This window comes from Macaca nemestrina, chromosome 11 (genome assembly GCF_043159975.1).
Source record: "Macaca nemestrina isolate mMacNem1 chromosome 11, mMacNem.hap1, whole genome shotgun sequence".
In the NCBI taxonomy this organism is placed as follows: Eukaryota; Metazoa; Chordata; class Mammalia; order Primates; family Cercopithecidae; genus Macaca; species Macaca nemestrina.
This window is the reverse complement of record NC_092135.1, coordinates 122,951,226-122,975,030: the sequence shown is the minus strand read 5'-3', so window position 1 is coordinate 122,975,030 and position 23,805 is coordinate 122,951,226. Positions and strand designations below refer to the sequence as shown.

General features: G+C 39.1%; 1 protein-coding gene across 9 annotated transcripts in view; it reads left to right on the top strand.

The window, feature by feature from the left end:
- LOC105481342 (dedicator of cytokinesis 10) overlaps window positions 1–23,805 on the top strand; it is a 281,662-nt gene that overhangs the window by 182,982 nt on the left and 74,875 nt on the right. For all 9 annotated transcript variants that reach the window (XM_071073452.1, XM_071073450.1, XM_071073451.1 and 6 more), the window contains exons 15-24: window positions 4,872–4,994; window positions 7,981–8,060; window positions 9,880–10,067; window positions 10,564–10,629; window positions 13,576–13,668; window positions 17,525–17,648; window positions 17,843–17,964; window positions 18,333–18,419; window positions 21,292–21,384; window positions 23,118–23,236. In XM_071073452.1, the coding sequence (XP_070929553.1) occupies window positions 4,872–4,994; window positions 7,981–8,060; window positions 9,880–10,067; window positions 10,564–10,629; window positions 13,576–13,668; window positions 17,525–17,648; window positions 17,843–17,964; window positions 18,333–18,419; window positions 21,292–21,384; window positions 23,118–23,236 (1,095 nt within the window). The remainder of the gene's footprint in view (window positions 1–4,871; window positions 4,995–7,980; window positions 8,061–9,879; window positions 10,068–10,563; window positions 10,630–13,575; window positions 13,669–17,524; window positions 17,649–17,842; window positions 17,965–18,332; window positions 18,420–21,291; window positions 21,385–23,117; window positions 23,237–23,805) is intronic.

Below are 23,805 nucleotides of genomic sequence, written 5' to 3'. Positions count from 1 at the left end.
CAGATCAGGCCACTACTTACTGTGACTTGGAACAAGTTTCTTCTCCAAGTCTCAAGGTTCCCAGCTATAAATTGAAGCTGACAATACCTGCCTTATGAACAGTATGTGCAATCTCAAGTGCAGAAGCATTTGGCATAAAATAGCTCATGGATAGTACTTTATCCTCCCTTTTCTATCTCTTTCTATAGGAACAACTAATGCCAGGACATTCTGCATGAAAAAAGATGGTATTTAGAGCTACAAAACCCTTCGTAATGAATTTGTTTTTATTTCTCATAAGCTTTAAGAGAAAGGCTAACTAATTATAATTCACTGATTAAACATTTTTGGTATTCTTAAGCATTCTCAGTTCCCTCCAGAAAACCTACTGGGGCAAGTAGAGGCAAGATGTCTGTTGTGAAATATTCCAGTATAACAAAAGTACAATAGTGCACACATTTTTCACTTTAAGGATCCAACATTGCTCTGAGACTTTAGAAGCAGGCGTTTTAGGGCCAGACAGAACTGAGCTCAAAATCCTAACTCTGGCCAGGCATGGTGGGCCATGCCTATAATCCCAACACTTTAGGAGGCCAAGGTCTCCTGGAGGTTCGCTTAAGGCCAGGAGTTCTAGATCAGCCTGGGCAGCATAATGAGACCCAATCTCTAAGAAACTTTTAAAAAATTAACCAAGAGTGGTAGCGTACACCTGTAGTCCTAGCCACTCAGGAGGTTGAGATAGCAGTATCACATGAGCCCAGAAGCTGGAAGTTGCAGTGAACTATGGTAGTAGTGCACTCCAACCTGGGCAACAGAGTGAGACCCTGTTTCTAAAAAAAGAAAAAAGAAAAAAAACCCACTCTATCCTTTATTAGCCAAGTGAGCTTGGGCAAGTTCCTTATAACCTGACTTTACCTATTTTTTTTAATCTACAAAAGAGGAAAATAAGAATATCTAATTTACTGGTATAAGGATTAAGGAGCACAGATATGTACCCTATAAAAAACTGTTATTTTTAGAAGTCATTTTTTTCTAATATTATTATTACTAGAAGTCACTTACAGAGATCATAGTTATGTCACCAAGTCCCCTTTTCTGATAAATTTGGGGCAGTGAAGAACAATATAAAGGAGAGAAGTCAATGAATTACCCATTATTGAAAGAACCTGAGAAGTCAGGCGAAGGGACAATCCTGCTTTGAAGTAAAATAAGTAAAATAAGCTGGAAGAAAGACAGATGAAGTCTCTAGGGAGGCTGACAGTATTACTGACTATTGAAATGATTCCTAGGATAGGAAAGCCAGTGAAACCACAAGCTTAGACCATATGAATGCCCAATTAGTGGTCTGGTTGTAGGTTAGGAAACAGCACCAACCCGTGTATATACACATGTGATTTACTTCCACATAAGTTTCTCACAACTGAGAAAAATAGTTAGCAGGACAATTCTAAAGATATGTCAAACCATTTGGATTACCTAACCACAAAAAAGTACAAAAGATCCAGCCAAAGATTTTAATTCCTCTTTCACAATGTAGAAACTGCTTCAAATAAGTATGGACAGCATCAGAGGAAGGCTGATTGTTGCCCATGTTTTTACCAGCTTCCTGACATACTTCAATACCTAATTGATACGGCTGATTTTGAGGCTACTGCTCCTTCCTGTTACGCTTTCTAGATTGCAGTTTGTTCCGAAGTATAGCTTTCAGTGTGCCCTAAGACGTGTTGGCCCTTACAATCAACTGTCATTAAAAAGTAGAACTGACAATTTAGATTATGACCATATTTTTACCCACATCTAATCATCCCACCCACTGCAGTACGCACAGATGCTCATCGCTGTGAACAACGTTTTTTTCTGAAATTAATTTGGTGTTCTTATATTTGGCACCAGCTGCAGTGCCATTTTACAGTGAAAAGGTTATCCTTGGGGGAGGAATAGAGAACACATACAGACGACTACACAAAGTATTTTATACTCATTGACTCAGGAGAAAACTGACCCTTCCGAATGTGTCAGGTTGTGAATGGATCTCTTTCCGTGCATATCATCCCCAGAATCCTATGTGCCAGCATCCTTGCAAGGACTCTTTTGTGATTTCCTTGACTACCTCATTTGATATTCTAAATGGACCAGCACTCAACACTGACTTTTTTTTTAATTAAGCAAAATTAAAATAAACATTTCATTCTCATATCTCTACAATTATGGAAGGTGCACAGTACAACTGTCATTTAAGATTCCCATACTGACAACGTCTTCAACAAATGGTCGTCCAACTTCTGTTTGACTCCTTCCAGTGACAAAAACCCAAGTGCACCCCACAGTGCTTCCTTCTGTCTGTCTTTGTAGAGCTCTAATTATTAAATAATTTATTTTTCAAAATCATCTTCAGCTATCTGAAAACCACTTTTATGTGTTTTCTTCCATAGACACACACACACACACAAAACATATGTCTACTTCATTCTGCACATCATGGTTATTCATGCTGTTTGTGAATGAATCTATCAGGGACATCTAAGGTTCTTTTCCTTTGGGCAAGAAAACAAAAAAACTTACACGAGTGGTTTTGGAATGGCTGGGCCATATTTCATGATTCCTACAATCATACCCCAAATATCATGGTGCTGACACCCTCACAATATACTGACCACTTATCAACTGTAGCAGTTGGAACTAGGTGTTCCAGCCATCACAAAACCATCTGTGTAAATGAATCAGTTCTTTTATCTCCTGCCATATACATATATATGTATATATACACACACATGCATATATACATATACACACATATACATACATATATACATACACATATATACATATATACACATATATATACTTTTTCTTTTCTTTTCTTTTTTTTTTTTTTGAGACGGAGTCTCTCTCTGTCGCCCAGGCTGGAGTGCAGTGGCGCGATCTCGGCTCACTGCAAGCTCCGCCTCCCGGGTTCATGCCATTCTCCTGCCTCAGCCTCCGGAGTAGCTGGGACTACAGGCGCCCATCACCATGCCCGGCTAAATTTTTGTATTTTTTTTTAGTAGAGACGGGGTTTCACCGTGTTCGCCAGGATGGCCTCGATCTCCTGACCTCGTGATCCGCCCACCTCGGCCTCCCAAAGTGCTGGGATTACAGGCTTGAGCCACTGCGCCCGGCCTACTTTTTCTTTTGAGACGGAGTCTCACTGTGTCGCCAGGCTGAAGTGCAGTGGCACAATCGCGGCTCACTGCAACCTTCACCCCCCAGCTTCAAGGATTCTCCTGCCTCAGCCTCCTAACTAGTTGGGATTACAGGTGCACGTCACCACGCCCAGCTAGTTTTTATGTTTTTTAGTAGAGATGGGGTTTCACCATGTTATCCAGGCTGGTCTCAATCTCCTGACCTCGTGATTCCCCCATCTTGGCCTCCTAAAGTGCTGGGATTACAGGCGGTCACCGTGCCCAGCTACCAGTTATATATTTCTTGAGCAGCCGCAGGTTGTATGGCACTGTGAGCAAAACTTCTCCCATGGTGCTGTACTCTTCATTCTTTTTATGAAAAGTGTCCAGTGTAAGTGAGCAATTTCCATGACAGAGTTGTGGATAAGAGCAAATTGAGTTCCACAATTAACATCTATCAATAAATGGAAGTCACTAATTAATTAAAAAGTTATTGCTCAAGCTCAGTTTAGCTTCCTCTCATATTGGGAATTGTGTCATATTAGTTTCAACATGTGATGCACTGAAACAAACGCCCTTTATAATATTTAAATAAAAATAATGTTCATGTAATATTTTTATTCTTTCTCCCCAATGTTATTTGCCTTTTTACCTTCCCTCATTCACTACTTAACAGAGAAAAAATGAGGAGACAAGTTGAAGGAGTCTAAAAATATCATTCTGATAAAATCTTAGCCTATTTTCTTTTAGTGTTCTATTTAACACTAAAGTTGTATAATCTGATATCTGTTTAAATGGTCATCTCAGCCTGTGCATTGAATTCTTCGGTTAACTTAAAGAGTGATGAAACATTCTAGTTAAGGCCCTACATTAGAAGAAGTAAGAATTCAGTATTTCTCTAACACTGAAGTAAGAATTCAATATTTATTTCTCTAACATTGAAGAAAATATATGGGTCTAATTTTTTTTGGACCACACATTGATGAGATATGAGGAACTTCATGTAAAACTGACATCTAAGCATGGTACGTATGTGAAGCAAGTATTGTCTGATGTTGCTATATTATTTGGACAAAAGCTATTTATGTGTTTCAACTAAGCCTAACTTTCCTTGGTTCCAATGAAATAGACCAAGGAAGGAAATAAGTGGCTAGGATTCATGGTGTTCTCTTTCTTTAAAACAAAAGTCTGACTCAGGTGCCTTCCATATTATCTTTGTCTCTGTCCTAAAAGTTAGGACATGGGTACATTTAGCTCCATGAAAATGTGTCAAGAGTATGGCCTTCCACACTCACATATACAACCTTATCCCTGTTCCACCACTTGTAAATCCTAGTAATGCCACTCAAATTGAAGTGACTCTGTCCTGCCCAGGTTTAAGGTGTCTTGAAGAAATAATTTAAAAGAATAACTTGTGTTCCTATTCTTTTCCACTTCCCTAATACTCCAAGGTTTTGACACAAGTTATTAAATGTGAGACATCATAAAAAATACAGTTGTAATGTGGAATGTTATCACTTTGGATACAGAGTTAAAAATAAAAAATTAAAGATAACAAAAATAAAGTGTATAAATGAAACATTTGTATAAGAAGTTTTCTGTCTTTTTATTTTGTAAGTTCTTAGAGCTTCTCTGGTTATAAAATGAGAAGTTTAATTAATATAGTCACCTTAAAAACACAACTTTATAAGCAATATCCAAATACCAACCTGAATAAATATTTTCTTTCAGATCAGTATTTAAGGACAACCAGGGAAATGTGGACAGAGACTCAAGATTTTCACCATTGTTTAGACAAGAAAGTAGCAAGATTTCAACCGAGGACCTGATTAAACTAGTATCAGATTATAGAAGGTATGTTTTTTTAATACTCTTGAAATTAACAAAAATCAGCCATGTTGATTTGTTATCGCTTCATAAATACCTGAGGATCTGATTCCCGAATGCCCAAACCTCCAGAAAGCAGACATTTTTCAGGTGACTTCACATATGCCCAAATAGTGCCACAAAGGCAAAAACTGCTAGAATTGTATGGAAGGACTGTGAAATGTTAAACTGTATAAGTTATTTATTGCTGTATAACAAACCACCTCAAAACTTAATGGTTTAAAATAACAACACTGCGACAGTAGTTATACTCCAGAGTCCACAATTTGAGCACATCTGAGTGAGGAGAGCTTATCTCTTCCACACATGGCATGGGCTGAGAGAGATCAGCTGGGGTCAGAGGATCCACTTTCAAGATGGCTTGTTTGGTTTTCAGCCAATCAGTGCTGGCTGTTGGCTGGAAACTCAGCGGGGACTATGAGCTAGATATCTCAGTTCTCTGTGGGGTCCTCTTCATGAAATTCTTTGACTTCCTTAGGCGTGGTGGCTGCGTTTTAAAAGTAAGTGTCTCAAGGGCAGGAAATGACCACTGTTGATTTCAGTTTGGGGCCCAGAAGCTGTTACAGTGCCATGTCTGCCAAAGTCACCTATCAAGCTGTCACAGAGCCCAGACACAGTACTTAGATTCAAAGGAAGGAAGCATAGACATCTCTCAGTAGGGGGAGTATTAAACAATTTTAGGACAATGTTTTACAGTTATTTTGCTGTAAATATAATCACTCATAACAGCTCTGTCATTCAAATACTTTTAGAAAAGACAGTGGAAATTATTGCCAAAACAGAAAACATATAGATGCCACAACATTTTTTAAATGAATAACCATACATCCAACATCTGATGATGACGAGGTCGCTCATTACAAGCTACTTATCATGAACTTCTGACCCTCTAATATACACACAGTATTCTTGTACTTTTTGTTCCCAAATATTGACTCTCTGCCTCTCCCATCTAAGAATCAACAATCTCCAATCCTTTAATTCATTTATGCAAAATGAAAATAATATAATATTATGAAGCAAGAACAGTTAATACTTTCCGCAGCTTCTGGAGAGGACATACTCTATGTGACAAGAAGTTTTGCCAATGTTTTGTTGATGATGTTGTTCTGAAAATTATATAAATCTTAGAAAGCAAAATAAAAATGGGAAGTAACATCTTGAAGGAGTCTGGAACCTGTCTGACTTATTTTTGATGCTATAAGACCATTCCTGCCAGATGCAGTGGCTCACACCTGTAATTCCAACACTTTGGGAGGCTAAGACAGGAGGATGGCTTGAACCCAGAAGTTCCAGACCAGCCTTGGCAACACAGTAGCAACATCATCTCTAATAAAACTTTTAAAAATTATCTGGGTGCGGTATCATGTGCCTGTCGTCCTAAATACTCTGGAGGCTGAAGTGGGAAGATCCCTTGAGACTGGAAGGTTGAGGCTGCAGTGAGCCACGACTGCACTACTGCATTCCAGCCTGGGTGACAGAGTAAGACCCTGTCTCAAAAAAAAAAAAGGACCACTTCTTACATGGAGAGAGCTTCCTCCCCTTTAAAGTAATCAAACATCCTGGCCAAAACCCATACCATAGCCTTCCTAAGGCCCAGCCTTTCCTCTTTACCTTTTTGCCAGTATACTGAAGCGTGAAAGGCTATAATGCTGAGCAGAAGAGAATAGGTAGAAGGTTCTGGGGTGATCTGTTATAAATAGAAAAAAACAAACTCTTACAAAACCCATGTTATCAGTGAATAGCAAGGAAAATTATTACCGTGTAAATTAAGAGGGCACCCTAGAATACACAACGCAGTGCTGACATTAAATTATTTCATGTCAGCCTCACACTTTATGGCCTTTATTCTCAGTGGTGTGCTGACAAATGTTTCACAACCAACTCTTTAAGGGAACAACGGACTTGTGCTGATGGCCGGTGTCTATCTACTATTGCTGATTCCAACCTACCAATGGGGCTTCACTGAACATAGAGTTAGCAAGAGATGTGCACCCTAATACAGCATTTCCACCATATAGTTAGAGATGTACAGATAATCTTACCATGTAGTGAAATAATCAGAAAGTGGTGAATTTTGAGTACTTACTACCTTTGTGTTTAATATAATTTCTTTCATAAGTTTATTTAACTTAATTTATATTAATGGCCGTGTTTTGCTGTCAAGCAAAATTCCTAAAAATTGAACATTCAGCTCTCACAAGCTGAGAAGAGCTGACTCTGACCCATCACTGTAATTATTCCACCTTTCAAAGTAGATTTCCTGAGACTTGCAACTGTTACCAGCAGCTTTCACACTACTCTAAAGGAAGACTGGCGAGAGGTTTTAATAGAGAGAGAGTAGGAGGGAAATGGGAGGACTTGAGCCAGGGAGTGCATGTGAGTGGGAGACAGGTGGGGAAGGGGTGTCCGCATACACTATAGGGGTGAGAGAGCAGAAGAAACAGGGCTCAGGGAAGGGTCCCCCTCCTCCTTGTTTGTTGGTGAAGAGGAAGAATATGGACCGTCCACTTGGCAATTGTAGCAAAGACCAAGCTTGCTCTCAAAACTTCTTAAAATTCATTATGAGAGTGCATTACTTAAGCCACTTTAAATACTGTTAGCTTTTGTTAATAAAAACTCCATAATTTACTCTCATACTTTTTTGATCATTTTTGTGTTATCTGAAGTAGAAGGAAATACATTTAAAATCTTTTTCAGAAAATCTGTCACTTGACCCCTCCCTGATTTGTATTTTTATTTGCAGTATCACATGTATTTTAGTTTGCAAAATTAAACCAGCTAAATAAATCATTCACAAGATTATTTGGGAATCTGCTGTTTACCCTTAACAAAACTCAGAATTATAGATGACTGCTTTTTCTTGAAAATTGGAATAATACTCTCTGTGTGTGTGTGTGTGTGTGTGTGTGTGTGTGTGTGTGTGTGTTTCCTTGCTCATGGACTCTTCCAGGGCCGACAGAATAAGCAAAATGCAGACCATTCCTGGAAGCCTGGATATTGCTGTTGACAACGTTCCCTTGGAGCATCCAAGTATGATGATGATGTCATGGTTTGGTTGCCGAGTTTTGAATATTGAATAGTTAGTGGGTTTTTTTGGTTGGTGGTTGGTTGGCTAGTTGGTTGGTTACAAGGTTTTGGGGTTTTTTCCCCCCAAAAGTTTAAATATGTGGAATTCATGATGCTACAGAAATGTGGAGCTTCTTTTTGCTTCACTAAGACAGATGATGAGTTTTGTAGAGCAAGAACTATAATCAGGGTAACCTAACACTTACCTGGTATGCACCATGTACCCAACAAGGTATTAAATTACGTCTTTTAATCCTCAAAACCCTGGAGGGTTTCAAAGAAGGAAAGTCAGATTTAGATAGATTAACAAACCAATAATCCATAACGGGAGAACATGCTTCCATTGAGTGAGTTCCTCTCACTCAAAATAGAGGCTAGTTCTGCCATACTGTGCTGCCAGAGGGTTACTCTGAACACTATGTGTAAGCACTCAAGTGGCCATGCAATGATTATAACTCAAATATTGTCAGACTCTGTTATTATACAGAGAACATAATTTTTTTTAGAATATGGTCAAAAGTATTGTCAGTAAAAAAAACTGAATTTTAGAAGGCACTTTTATTAACTTTATAAGAGTTTCAGAATTTAATTTTTAAGTGGTAAAATTGGTTTCTTTTGTTATTTCTGATTCTACCTTTTAGTGACTTTCTCAGCAATGCAAAAAAAAAAAAAAAAAGAATAAAGGCCTCCTATAATGAACTCTAAACAGGGAAAGGACTATTGACATGGGATATTTGGATTACCATTGCGGTATTAAGTTTTCCATCCTTGTAACTTTCTACAAATAATTTTAATATGAAATGTAATGAGCATTCTAACTTAAGCCATGGCTCGAAATCATTTTTATATTGATTGATGTGAAAAAGCAGAGGGTAAACTAAGCCATTTCCTCTACCTGATTTGGGGATCATTGTTTTTATTACCTATGGAAATGAAACATGACAAATGAGGCACTCAATATTCTCTTTGGAAGAAGGGTAGAATCTTAGAGAAATCTGAACACATAATAAAAATATCATAATTGGTTTTTGAAAAAAGAAAACCATAATCTGATTCTCAAGCATTCATAGCTAATCATTTTGCTTTTTAGAACACAGTCAGATTCCAGGTGGAGTAAAGGGAGGTAGAAGACCTTGGTCTTTCAGTACCACAACTTCAGCCTTCAAACTGTTTGGTGACAGAAGTTTTGATTTATAAATTCCTAATCATTATTTCTTAAGCTATTCCTCCAAGAGTAGGTTTTAAAAGGTGATACAAACTGAACAGAAAAATAAATAAACTGTATCTACTGATGAAGAGAGGGGCTTCAGGCCCGTGCTGTGAAATCCATTCTGTAGAGAGATATTGCTATTAATCTAACTGTTACTATCAGTAATATATCTAATGGACAAAGCTTTGTTCAGCCATATATCAGAATATGTATTATTTTTATAGTGTTATAGCAAAGATTGGTGGATTATTATAATATATGGTTATTATGTTCAGCGGTTCATTAGTTAAAATTTGTTTTTATGGGAAGCTTAATACAAAAAGAAAATAGTTATAAATCTGTCTAAAAGATTTACTGCTTTTTCTGAGACATCAGTTTTAATATTAAATATGTAGCTTGTTAATCTGCCATGCCCACCTCCTACAAATTTTTCCTGGTAGCGTAAGTTAATATCCATTGGTGTACAAGCCAGGAGTTTCTATCTTGAGTGGGTTCATTTTAAAATATGTTAAGTATTGTTCACTTTAAAAGAACCATATTAAATGACAAACTCTTATTTTCTGATTTTTTAAGATTGTGTAACATCGTCCTTTATCCCTGTCAAGCCTTTCAACATGATGGCTCAAACAGAACCCACAGTGGAGGTGGAAGAATTTGTTTACGACTCAACAAAGTATTGTCGGCCTTATAGAGTATATAAAAATCAAATTTATGTTTACCCCAGACACCTCAAGTATGATAGTCAGAAATGCTTCAACAAGGTATGATATAAGTTTCTGAGATATCATCTTTTCTTTTCACCATATTTAGACCATATACGATAGTTCCTGAATGTGCAAATACAAATTACTATAGGGCAGCACTTTCTCATAGAAAACCTTTTGGAGAAAATGTTTAGTAAGAGGCAGAGATGAGTTTTATCTTAGAAGTGTTTAAGGATGCAGTTTTGTAGCATATTAATAATCTTTTCTAAATCAGTCTTAAATAATTTTGTTCTAGACCATTTTTTTTTAGTTTCTTAAGATACTCTAAAAATAGCATGCCTGCCCCCCTTTCAATATGAGCTTTTACTTCCCTTTTAAGTACACTCTCCAGATCCTTCTGTTATTTCAGAACATCACGGATAATGTCACAAGAAAATGTTGGATATTTTACATTTTTCGGATTTAATTAGAAGCTACTTATTTTAGGCACTTGGATTTTTTTATGTTATTTGATAGGAAATTACAATTTCATTTTTTCTCTCCATAATTTCAGGCACGAAATATAACTGTGTGCATTGAATTCAAAAATTCCGATGAAGAAAGTGCCATGCCCCTGAAGGTGAGCCAAGTCAGCAAAGGCACCCAGCATCAAGGGGGAAGGCAGGTGCAGGGATTCTTTCCACCATTGTGGGGCTTTTTATGTGAGTGTGGTTGAAAGAGCAGTAATTTAATACATTTGTTTTAGATCTGAAACGTACCTGATTTAACAGTCATCATTAACTAGATCTGTTAGAAATCCCAGTCTCATAGCTCTTTTAGCTTTTCATGACTTGGGAAAAAAGGACACATTTTTTAAATGAATAACCATACATCCAACATCTGATGATGACGAAGTCTTTCATTACGAGCTGCTTATCATGAACTTCTGGCCCTCTAATGTACACACAGTATTCTTGTACCTTTTGTTCCCAAATATTGACTCTCTGCTTCTCCCATCTAAAAATCAACAATCTCCAAGGTAAATGCCGAGACTCCCCCGTGGAAGACATTGCCTTTTTCAAAGATTAGCCTGCCTCTCGGTTCAGCGTGCTTGATTTAAAACAGAACACCCAGCCGGCCCTCGTGTGGTCTGCGCAGCAGCACTGCTGCATACTGGCCCAACGTCTAACGCAGGGGCCCGTGGGATGCCCACAGTTATGGAAGGTGCACGTGGCCAAGTGCCTGAGGAACTGGAAAAATGGCTCTGGGAAGTCAGTCCCGGTTGCTGATCGCGTGATTTAGTATGCTCCATAAAACTGTGAGGTTTGCAGGCACTGTGCTGTTTTCACTCTACAAAGCTGCAACTGGATGGCATTTTTTAGAGTTCACATTTGATATATAATATGCAGTTTTTATTTTAGGGATTTCAAACAACATAAAGTAACCCATTAAAACTGAGGGGGAAATTATTTGTAGTGGGCCTGCTGCCGATCTTACCAGCTTCGGCAAATCAAAGAATGAGGTAGTAGAGGACAAAACTAATTTCTAACTAACCCCCACCATTCTCTGTGGTAGTCTCTTAAAGCACTCTGTCTGGTACAAATTGAGTCCTCTAATTTGTAGCATTATTCAGAAGAACAATAATCAATTTGAGTGATTGAATTAATCAGGCACAGTAAAGAGAGTCTTTAAAAAAAAAAAACTCTTGAGCCACTGTCAGCATCCACTGGCACCAAACTCGAAAACAGCGTTAGCATCAGGAGAGAAAAATTCAAGTGAAATATAATTGTTAAGCAAACAGAGGCAATGATCAGATGGCAAGCACATCTGGCCTGTAAAGCAATGTTTTTACATGGAAAATTGTAGAAAAGAAGAACAATCACAGGTGGGTCCCCGGCTTCACTGCATTCTAAAATACCACACAGAGATACAGCAAAATCAAATGTCAGACTCCACAAGAGGGGTCTTGAGTTTTGGACAAAGGGGGCTTATAAGTTATAAGGAAGTGCCATATCACAGCCCCCGGGCCTGATTCGGGGCTGGATAGAATAGTAACTTACTGTGGTGGAAACGGAAACCAGCCCTATCCCAGAAGCTGGCGTGTCAGGGGCTGGGGTCCAACCAACTCTTGTGGTTGCATAAGACCTTAACTCTAGATCAGAGCTGGTTCCATGGGGCCTGTATTACTCTGTTCTCACACTGCACTGGGTAATTTATAAAGAAAAGAGATTTAATTGACTCATAGTTCTGCATGGCTGGGGAGGCCTCAGAAAACTTACAGTCATGGTGGAAGGGGAACAGGCACGTCTTACATGGTGGTAGGCGAGAGAGAGAGAGAGCACCTGTGTGAGAGCAGGAAAAACTGCCATTTATAAAACCATCAGATCTCTTGAGAATTCATTGACTGTCATGAGAACAGCATAGGGGAAACTGCCCCCAGGATCCAATCACTTCCTTCCCTCAGCATGTGGGGATTATAATTCAAGATGAGATTTGGGTGGGGACACAAAGCCTAACCATATCAGGGCCTGTTCAGGAAGCCATTCTATAGGAATCAGTCTTAAACAAGTTTGACCTTATCCCATGTAAATCGAGAGTCAGATTGGTCCAGGTGATACTCATGGGCTAGGGGAGGTCCTCAAACACTGACCATTGTCTCGGGTCATTGTCTGAATCATTGCTATTGTCCTGGGGTTGGTAACTGAAGAGTTATGGCCTTTTTTTCACTCAGGGATGATTTCAGACACTCATAATTGTTCAATTCATAACTTTTTAAACAGTGTATTTAGGACCCCAACCCCAGCCGGTGAACAGGCTCTTGACACTGTCACAAGAAGGATTTCAAGGATGACTCAGAAAATAGTCAAAGTACAGAGATTTACTGTGAAGCAAAAAGTACACACTCAGGAAAGAAGAGTGTGGGTGTACTCAAGAGAGACATTCGTCTGCAAGAAGGTTTAGGGCTTCTATCTTTATGGGTTTCTTTACATTCATGAAGATGTCTAAAGAAAGGTGACGATGTATCAGAATTGTGGTGCCACCTATATTTATAGCAAATATGGGTGTTTGCAGAACTGCCCAGGTGCTGGTGGAAGTGTAATTTAGTATGTTAATGGGCATATAATGAGGTCCTGGGAGAAACCTAGGTCAAATCCAGCACCATGCTGGGTACAGTTGGTCTTAGCCAGCTTGGCCCACATCTTATTTTTTAGGGTCTTATTGGCCACTGACTTATGGAGCTATTTCAACAGTATCCTTTTTGCTAGTCATGTGAAACCTCTGCCTGGAATTGTCTGTTCTCCTATGGCCACCCTGTATTATTCCTGTCTCACAGGTATTTGGCCCTGGTGTATTATCTATATGATGAATGAAAGCCATCAAATTATCTTCAGCAGCTTTCACTGTATAATAAATGCAGGGTAGTAGGCCAAAGAAGTTAAAAGTTAATTAGATGCCAGCTTAGCCTGGCAAGTTATCACAAAGTTTGCCATTGTCCCAGGGTTGGTACTGAAAAGTTGTGGCCTTTTTTTCACCCAGGGATAATTTCAGACACTTACAATTGTTCAACTCATAACTTTTTAAACAGTGTATTTATGGAAAACCTGGAGGGACCATCTTCACCTCAGCCGCCTACACAGCAGTTCTGCACCACTCTCAGAATCCAGATTTCTCAGATGAGGTAAGAGCCAGCCCTCCACTGTCCCCTGCAGCTCCTAAGAAAGGTGGGTGAATGGTCAGATAACTGTGTAGTGAGAAACACTCTCTCTAGACCTCATTAGACTCAGGACATGCCTTGGCCGGTGTATACTTACCAAGATTTCTAAACTATATTAATTGACAATTGTTCCAGGAGTACATTGCAAATTCATGTATTTCAGGACAGGAGTGACCTTTTAAAAAAATGGGATGCTGGCCAGGTGCAGTGGCTCACGCCTGTAATCCCAGCACTTTGGGAGGCCGAAGCAGGCAGATCACCATCCTGGTCAACATGGTGAAACCCCGTCTCTGCTAAAAATACAAAAATTAGCTGGGTGTGGTGGCACGTGCCTGTAATCCCAGCTACTCTGGAGGCTGAGGCAGGAAACCCTCTTGAACCAGGGAGTCGGAGGCTGTGGTGAGCCGAGATCACACCACTGCACTCCAGCCTAACAACAGAACAAGACTCCATCTCAACTAAAAACATTAAAATTTAAATTTAAAAAAATATGCTTTTAGTGCTGGCATATATCTTTTCTTCTTTTCTTTTTCAGTGAATTTTTTTTTCTTTTATTTCACTAGCTAGTGAAGAGATTGTGTTAAATAGCTTTACCAATGAATGGCAGCATTTCATGTCATAAGGAAGAGAGCAGAGAACTAGAGCCTGAGCCAATTACATTGCTTATGACATGCCTGAACTTAAGTGAGCTTGGACCCTGTCATCTCTAAACATGACAGGGAACAAGCCTTGCCCTGGCAGGCTTTCAGGACTCTTGCAGTGTGCCAAGCCTCAAGCTAAATTCCATGCACACATCATCTCCCTTAATCCCCACAGTAATTCCAAGAAGTTGGTACTATTATTACCTCCCTATTTGATGGATGAGAAAACTATGGCTCAGAGAAGTCAAGTAACTTTACCAAGGGTACATAATAAGTGAGAGAAATCAAACCAGGCCATGTGACTCCAGAGCCTGAAGCTTCACCCTTTTCCTCTAACACATAGAAAGTCATTGGGCTCATGGTCAATTACTATACACATGTTAGCTTACATTACAAACAACTTTAGACAAACAAATTTCAGTGATAAAATTTAATTTCTAACCGTAAAGTGAAGGTCTGACTAGTGCAGCCTGCTGATGGGATGCCTGAGATTCATAATATCACACCTTTTATAGGCATTTTCTATGGCTGCTTTCACACATTACCAGCATTTAGCAGCTTAAAACAGCATGCAACTGTTATCTTACTGTTTTGTTGTTCCGAAGTCTGAAATGGCTCACGGGGCTAAAATCGAGCTTGCAGCAGGGCTACGAGCCTTCAGGAGGTTCTAGGGAAGATTCCAGTTCCTCTCCTTTTCCAGCTTCTAGAGGCTGCCCACATTTCTTGGCTTTTGAGCCTTCCCGACAATCCCATCACTCTGACCTCGGCTTCTGTTCTCACTTCTCTTATGACTCTGCCTTCCTCTTATGAGGACCTTTGTGATGACACTGTGCTCATTTGGAAAATCCAGGATAATCTCCCCATCTCGTGGTCCTTAACTTAATCACATCTGTTAAGTCCTGTTTACCATGTAAGGTAGCATATTGGCAGAATTAGAACATTCAGGACATCTAGCGGGTGATGTCTTTCTGCCTCCCACACTGTACACAGTAATCATTTAAAAACTAATTAAAGGAACACCAATGAAACACCTGCCTGACATTATTTCACTCTTCCATGTACAGTTAGTGCTCCTTAATTTTTCCCCCACAAATTCAGGACAGAAAGTGAAATACAGTTAAGGGAAAACCATGATCACATTACAGAATATTTACTGTTATCGGTTGACCAAAGGGTTGACAAAGCCCATCTGGAAGATGCTTTTTCTGTAGATATATGATTTTTTTTAAAAAATTAATATTCTTACTGTTCTTAACTGTTTTAATCTTTCTATTCTCATGTGTTTCCCGGAAGCCTCATGAAAGCCATGAGCTTTTTCACATGAGAGTATGTACAATTCTGGGAACGACTCGGTTGCTGACATTGAGCTGCCTGCAGCTTACCGGAGTTCCAATGCAAAATGATCATCCCAAGATGTGGGTTCTTGTCCTGGAAGATCCTCTTACTGACCACACCACCTTTGCAGTAACTCAGAGCCCCCTAACATGTGCAGCCCTGGTTCCTAACACTGCACCATGCTACTTCACAAGGCTACTGGGGAAAATGAAATGATGACGTACGTGGCAGAGCTCTGAAAACTCAAAAGCACGATAAAATGTAGAGTTAGTTGAAAACATTTCTTTCCAGAAATAGGGAGAATGCCCTTCATTCAGTATATTGTTTACCTAGATCCATTTTTATTTTATTTTCATTCGAAAGCATTATTTGTATAGCTACAGCCTGGCCACTTCCCAAAATGTCTCATTAGCTGTCACAGTAACACAGATATGTTTGTTAGTTTTTAAAAAGAGATCAATTCCATGCCAAAGCTGCATCATTTACTATACCATATTACTCAACAATGTGCATATGAGTTGCCTGGGGATCCTATGAAAGGGCAGATTCCAATTGAGTGTGTCTAGGTTAGTGTCTGAGACTCCAGCCTGGGCAATAAAGTAAGACATCTGTCTCTACAACAAGAACAACAACAAAAATCAAAAAGTTAGCCAGAGGTCATGGCCAGCTGCAGTGGCTCACGCTTGTAATCTCAGCACTTTGGGAGCCCGAGGCGGGTGGATCACAAGGTCAAGAGATTGAGACCATCCTGGCCAATATAGTGAAACCCCATCTCTTCCAAAAATACAAAAATTAGCTGGGTGTGGTGGCGTGCGCCTATAGTACCAGCTACTCGCGAGGCTGAGGCAGGAGAATCTCTTGAACCCAGGAGGTGGAGGTTGCAGTAAGCTGAGATCATGCCTCTGCACTCTAGCCTGGTGACAGAGCAAGACTCCATCTCAAAAAAAAAAAAAAAAAAAAAAAAAGCCAGAGGCCAAAGCTGCAGTGAGCTGTGTTCGTACCACTGCACTCTAGTCTGGGCAACAAATGTGAGACCCTGTCTCCAAAATGAAAAAAAAACTTCTGTATTTCTAACAAACTTCCAAGTGATGCTTATGCAACTGGTCCCCAACCACACTTTGGGAGGCATGGACTTACTGTTTATTCAATTTGTGTCCCTTAATGACAGTTCCTCGATGTGTGTCTTATCTATATTCTGCAGTTACATCTGTGTGTGTGTTTATGCATATGTATGTGCATATATTTAATCCATACCCTAGTAGCATGAATTATCTAATGAGAAACACTAGGTATTCTAAATTATCATCATCCATCACAATAAAGAAGTAAAAATATCAACATGTGAATAAATCACTGCTAGCAGAAACAATATTTATTGAGCATTAAATCAGTACATCCAGCACTGTTAAACACGGACTTAGATTTCAGTTAAAGAATTTTTACCAATGGTGTGGTTGCTCATGCCTGTAATCCCAGCACTTTGGGAGGCCAAGGAGGGTGGATCTTTTGAAGTTGGGAGTTTGAGACCAGCCTGGCCAACATAGTGAAACCCCATCTCTACTAAAAATACAAAAATTAGCTTGGCATGGTAGCACGTGCCTATAATCCCAGCTACTGGGGAGACTAAGGCAGGAGAATTGCTTGAACCCAGGAGGCAGAGGTTGCAATGAGCCTAGATCACACCATTGCACTCCAGCCTGGGTGACAGAGTAAGACACAGTCTCAAAAAAAAATAAAATTAAATAGAATTTTAAAAAAAAATTTTTTAAAGCTATGCTTTGTCTTGCTCTGATATTGGGCAAATGATTTTAATCTCAGTCCAACTATGGTTTCTTTCCTTGCAGGTGAAAATTGAGCTACCAACACAACTCCATGAGAAACACCATATTTTGTTTTCTTTTTATCACGTCACCTGTGACATCAATGCAAAAGCTAATGCCAAAAAGAAGGAGGCTCTGGAAACATCAGGTACTGCCAGGAAGAAATCTGAGGCAGAGTCACATGTCTTCTGTTCGCATTGGTTTGGAGAGCATCTTCAAAGCTCTGATTTATGCAATTATTTTTCATGAAGTTTAATATTAGTAAATAATAAATAGCGTTATTGTGACTTCTTACCGTGGAGGTTTGTACTCAGAATTTTTGTTTGTTATTCTTTTGCACAGTTGGATATGCTTGGCTTCCTCTGATGAAACATGATCAGATAGCTTCTCAAGAGTACAACATCCCAATAGCAACAAGTCTGCCTCCTAATTATTTAAGCTTTCAAGATTCTACAAGCGGAAAGGTACTGAATAATGTATAATTTAAGATTTTTAAAAAGCACACCAGCTTAATGGCATAAGATTATCTTCTTTCTCTGCTATTTAAATTAAGATCATAGTGTATACGTCCCTTGTAGCTATGAATCAAGTGTACCTATGCCACATCTCTTGTTTAGCTTATGGCCACTGGAAATGATCTGTTAAAAATGATCCCGATATCATATTGGTCTCATCTACCAATAGTGCTAAGTGTATTTGCATCTTTTATTTTCTCCTCTATGGTGACATAAGATTAATGGATCAGAACAGCATATTAACATAAACTAAACAATCTATTTATTTTCTTTCTCTCAAATTGTCACAGTGACCGTAAACAAACTTTATTTTGCAGCATGGTGGGAGTGACATCAAATGGGTTGATGGTGGCAAACCACTTTTCAAAGTATCGACATTTGTTTTATCAACAGTAAATACTCAGGTGAGCATGTTGACCTGAAATAGTAGCATTTTCTCTAACTCACAGCATCATGAGGTAAGTCCCATATTTACAGGATGAGACTAATCATTTCCTGAAGTGTCAGAAAGGCAGGTGTTTGAATACTACAAAGGAAGAATGTTAAGGGCATAATCTGATGCCTCCCTCAAGATAGATAGAATGTCCTAATCCCTTAAGCCCACATACCATAAAACTTCAGACCAAAATACCAGAAGTGTATTTAATAGGATCACACTGCCCTTGGAATATTGCTTGCTTCTACTGACAACACTCATGTGTTAAAAATGTTAAATGTTAAAAATAAAGGCCAGGCGCGGTGGCTCATGCCTGTAATCCCAGCACTTTGGGAGGCCGAGGCGGGCAGATTACCTGAGTTCAGGAGTTCAAAACCAGCCTGACCAACATGGAGAAACCCCGCCTCTACTAAAAATACAAAATTAGTCGGGCATGGTGATGCATGCCTGTAATCCCAGCTACTCCGGAGGCTGAGGCAGGAGAATCTCTTGAACTCGGGAGGCGGAGGTTGTGTTGAGCTGAGATCGTGCCATTGCACTCCAGCCTGGGCAACAAGAGCGAGCCTCTATCTCAAAAATAATAAATAAATAAATAAACAACAAACAAACAAATACTTCAGATCTTTACCTGAAAACCAAGTCCAATCCCCAATGCCTTCCCAGGGCTCATCTCATGGGAAGGCCATGAGGTTGGCAGAACTGCATTTGAGAACCACCCCACCTAATTTCTGGCTCCATGACCCTGGGCAAGTCACTTTACCTCCGATATCCTTATTTCCTCAACAAGGAATGATATCAACAGAGCCTCTGCTACCTAAGGTTGTAGCAAATGTGATCCAAAGGAGAAATATTTCAAAATGTGATCAAAATGAGAAATACATCATGAACTGCAAAAGTCAATACATGTATAATTATTACCATTGTTAAATGACCACAAACTCATTCCTTCCGTGGCAAAGCAGCTTATTCTACCACAATGTGAGTTTTCCGGCAACAGATATAAACTATACATTATTACAAGTACATAAAATATGTATTTCTCCTTTCTTAGGTTTAATGTGTATCTGCTTTTCATTTTTTGCTTCATGCTGCTTTATCTACAAGCCACACTTGATCCATAAGAAAAATGAAATAATCCAGGCATCATATATACATTGGACCAAAATTTCTCTCGGCAACCTCTGAGGCTTCAAATCCCATTGACTTCTTATCCCTAGCCCTGAACCCACAACTATTTAAACCCATCTTTTCTCTGATGCCATCAACCCTGGTCAAGTTCCACAAAACGCTCAATGTCCACCAAACCCTATATTTTCGTATATCTCAGCAGTTCCTCAGTTTCTCTGTCTCATGCTTCCAGCTGCTTTCTCCAAATAGCTGGTCTCTAACTCACCACAACACACCCTCTCTCTGCCTTGACTTTCATCACCCACATGCTGGCAGCATTTACCTTAGTTTTCAAACACCCAAGGCCCTGCAGCCAAACAATATCCACCTGGTTCCAGGAAGACCCAGTGATCCCTTTGACATTCAGCCCCTCTTCAGTGGGGAAGGGAAGCTCTCCTACTCACCCTCCCTGACTATTACGAACCATATCATGGGGGGTGGACACCCTACGTGATATGGGGAGTAATTGTACTCCCCTTTCCTGCCACCCCCCACCGCCCCGCCAGCTATTACGAACCATATTGCAGGGGATGGATACCCCCCTTCCCCTTGTTGGTCTGGTTGGTTCCTACCCATCCTTCAGATCTCAGCTCAATTGTCACTTCCTCTAAGAAGCCTTCCCTGTTCCCTGACCCAACAGACAAAGTTGGGCCATCTTGTCACTCATCCAGATGGCACCTGCTTTGTGTTTGAAGTGCTCATCAAATGGGATTACATAGGTGTGTGTGGAAGTAGTGGTGTCGTGCTGGCCTCCCCGCCTTAATGGAAGGTACACAGAGGAAGGGGTTGGGCCTTCCTTGCCCTCCGCTCTGTCCTCCCTCGGTGCCTGCTAAGAGCCTGGCATGCAGTCAGCTTTCCATAAATAATGAGCAAATAGACGAATCAATGAAGTGATACTTAAAAGGAAAACAGTTGTTTCTAGTCAAAAAAGAGCTGCATTTCGAAAACAGAAAATAGCACGCGTGCACACGCACACACGCACACACATAGTGACCTGAGGGAAATGAGGGAAACCCAAGCTACAGATGCCTTTCTGGAATCATAGAAACCAGAGAAACATCCAGAGTATGTCCTCACACAAGTTCTTTATCTCACTGCCTGACTGTGTAGCTCCCACCCTCAGGGCAGAACTTGAGAGAATTTTCCAGGTACCACCTTCTTCAGGAAATAAATTTCAAGTGTTATAGTCAGTTTTATCCTAAGATATGAGTTGTGGACTTCTAATCTGGGACTAATTCAGGCATTCTAAGCCTGAAAATATGCCCCGTGGATATTCATGAGTATGCATTGTCATGTGTGTCAAGCATGGCATGGAAGAAATTGGTGGAAGTCTATGGAAGAAGCGGGAGTGGGAAGATAAATGAGGAAAATTTTTCTCAACACAAAAAGCACAACCAAGAGAAGTAATTCTCCAGCCATTGTCATGTGGTTGAACAGGACAACAAAACCTCTTAGAATGAAATAGAAGAGTGGGCTTTGTAGTTTATGCAGAGCCTTCACTAGGCCAGCAATGTCCACATCAAAGCTTTGTTCCTCCGACTCCTTAATAAAGCATTTGCACTTCAAGGCATCAATCCTACAGAAGTGCTTACGTCACATCACAGTGGTTTATGTTTGTAACACAGTTTACGTATCATCGGAAATAAACTTTTTTTTTTTTTTTGCTGTTGTAGGATCCACATGTGAATGCATTTTTCCAAGAGTGCCAAAAAAGAGAGAAAGATATGTCTCAGTCACCTACCTCAAATTTCGTCCGCTCTTGTAAGGTAACATGACATGCAAGCAGTTTCAGTGATCTCCAGGGTAAAAATATGCAAAGGAGACATTTACATTTTCCACTGATTGGTAAACTGGGAGATGATTATTACTCAAGATTTTTTAATACCTTATCAATTCAGAGAGTAAATGATTTTATTTCATAATTTCTGAATCGTTTCTGTTTCTTGACTTAAAAGACAGGCAAAAATCAGTTTTTTCCAAAATAAAAATAATTGAAAATCAGAATCAATTTATTTTAAATTAGTTATTAAATCAAGAGTCCTTGCAACATTGCCATCATGCCTATATTCCATACTAATTGCAATAAAGAATAAAGCCAGATAAAGGTGGGCTACAGTGCTCATATTCAAGTTCTGAAAAAAATACCAGCAGAATATACTTTATTTTTTTCTAATGTATTCATTTTTTAATTAACAAAGAAAAATTATATGCCTTTATTGTATACAGTATGATGTTTGGAAATATGTATACATTATGTAACAGCTTCATTGAGTTAATTACTGTATTTGTTATATCACATTCTTATAATTTTTATGGTTATAACACTTAATATCCACTCTTTTAGAGATTTTCAAGAGTATAGCCCGTTTTTATTAACCATAGTCACCATGTTGTGCAATATTCCTCCTATATATCTAACTGAAATTTTGTATCCTTTGATCAACATCCCCCCGGCACTTCCTCCCTAGCCCCTGGTAACCACCATTCCACTGTCTACTTCCATGAATTCAACTTTTTTAGATCCCACGTATAAATGAGATCGTGTGGTATTTGTCTTTCTGGGCCTGGCTCATTTCACTTAGCATAATATACTCCAGGTTCCTCCATGTTGTTGCAAATGACCAAATTTCCTTCCTTTTTAAAGCTGTATAGTATTCCATTATGTTTATGTACCACGTTTTCTTTACTCATTTCATCTGTTGATGGACACTTGAATTGATTCTATATCTCAGCTGCTGTGAATTGTGCTGCAATAAAGATGGGAACCTAGACATCTTCAGCATACTGATCTCACTTCCTTTGGATATACATCTAGTAGTGGGATTGCTAGATTATATGGCAGTGCTATTTTTAATTTTTTGAGGAACCTTCATATTGTTTTCCATAGTGGCTCTTCTGATTTACATTCCTACCAGCAGTATGCAAGTGTTCCTTCTCCTCCACATCCTCTCCAATAATTATTATCTTTCACCTTTTTTGATAACAGCCATTTTAACAGTTATGAGGTGACATCACACTGTGCTTTTAATTTGCATTTCTCCAATGATCAATGACGTTGAACATTTTTTATATATCTGTTGGCCATTTGTACATCTTCTTTCGAGAAATGGCTATTTGGGTTCCTCACCCACTTTTTCATTGGGTTGTTTTCTTACTATTGAGTTGTTTAAGTTCCTTATATATTTTGGATATTAACCCTTTCTAAGATTTATGGTTTGCAAATATTTTCCTCCATTCAACGGAGTAAAGTTGTCTCTTTACTCCATTGAGTGTTTCCTTGGCTGTGCTGAAACCTTTTAGTTTGATACAGTGCCATTTGTCTGTTTTCACTTTGCTGCCTGAGCTTTGAGGGTCGTATCCAAAAAATCATTACCCAGTCTAATGTCATGAAGTTTTTCTCCTTATGTTTTCTTCTCATAGCTTTATAGTTTCAGATCTTGAATCTAGGACATGCTTCAAATTTTATTGATATCCTTTTTATTCTGCCACTTTACTACAGAACTTACTGAATGTGGAAAAGATTCATGCAATCATGAGTTTTCTGCCTATAATTTTGAATCAGCTCTTCAAAGTTCTGGTACAGAATGAGGAAGATGAAATAACTACAACTGTCACCAGGTATCCATAACACAACCTTAAGAGAAGAGACTTTATAATCTGTAGTTACACAAACTCTTAATTATAACTAAACAGTCATCTACTGTTGTGTGTTTACATTTCATTTGAACGCATCTCTAATTTAAGCATTTTCCACTCTTGACTCCTTACCTTCTAATACCTTATTATTAGTAGTAAAGTGTTAGACCTCTTTTTCTTTGGTTTTTAAATTAAAATTTTTATTTTGAGATTCATATGCAATTGTAAAACATAATTCAGTTTCCCATGTGCCGTTTACCTAGTTTTCCCCACTGGCAACATCTTCCATACAGGTGTAGAATCATACAGTATAAATTTTTGAAATTGGCTTTTTCACGAAACATAATTCTCTGGAAATTCATCCAGATCAATGCATCTATCAGTAGTTCACTCCTTTTCATCGCAGAGTAGTATTCCATGATGTGGATGCACCACGTATGTTTAATTATTCACCTGTTGAAGGACATCTGGAGTGTCTCCAGTTTAGGGCTCTTATGAATAAAAGTGCTATGAACATTCATGTACAGGTTTTGTGTAAACATAAGTCTTCG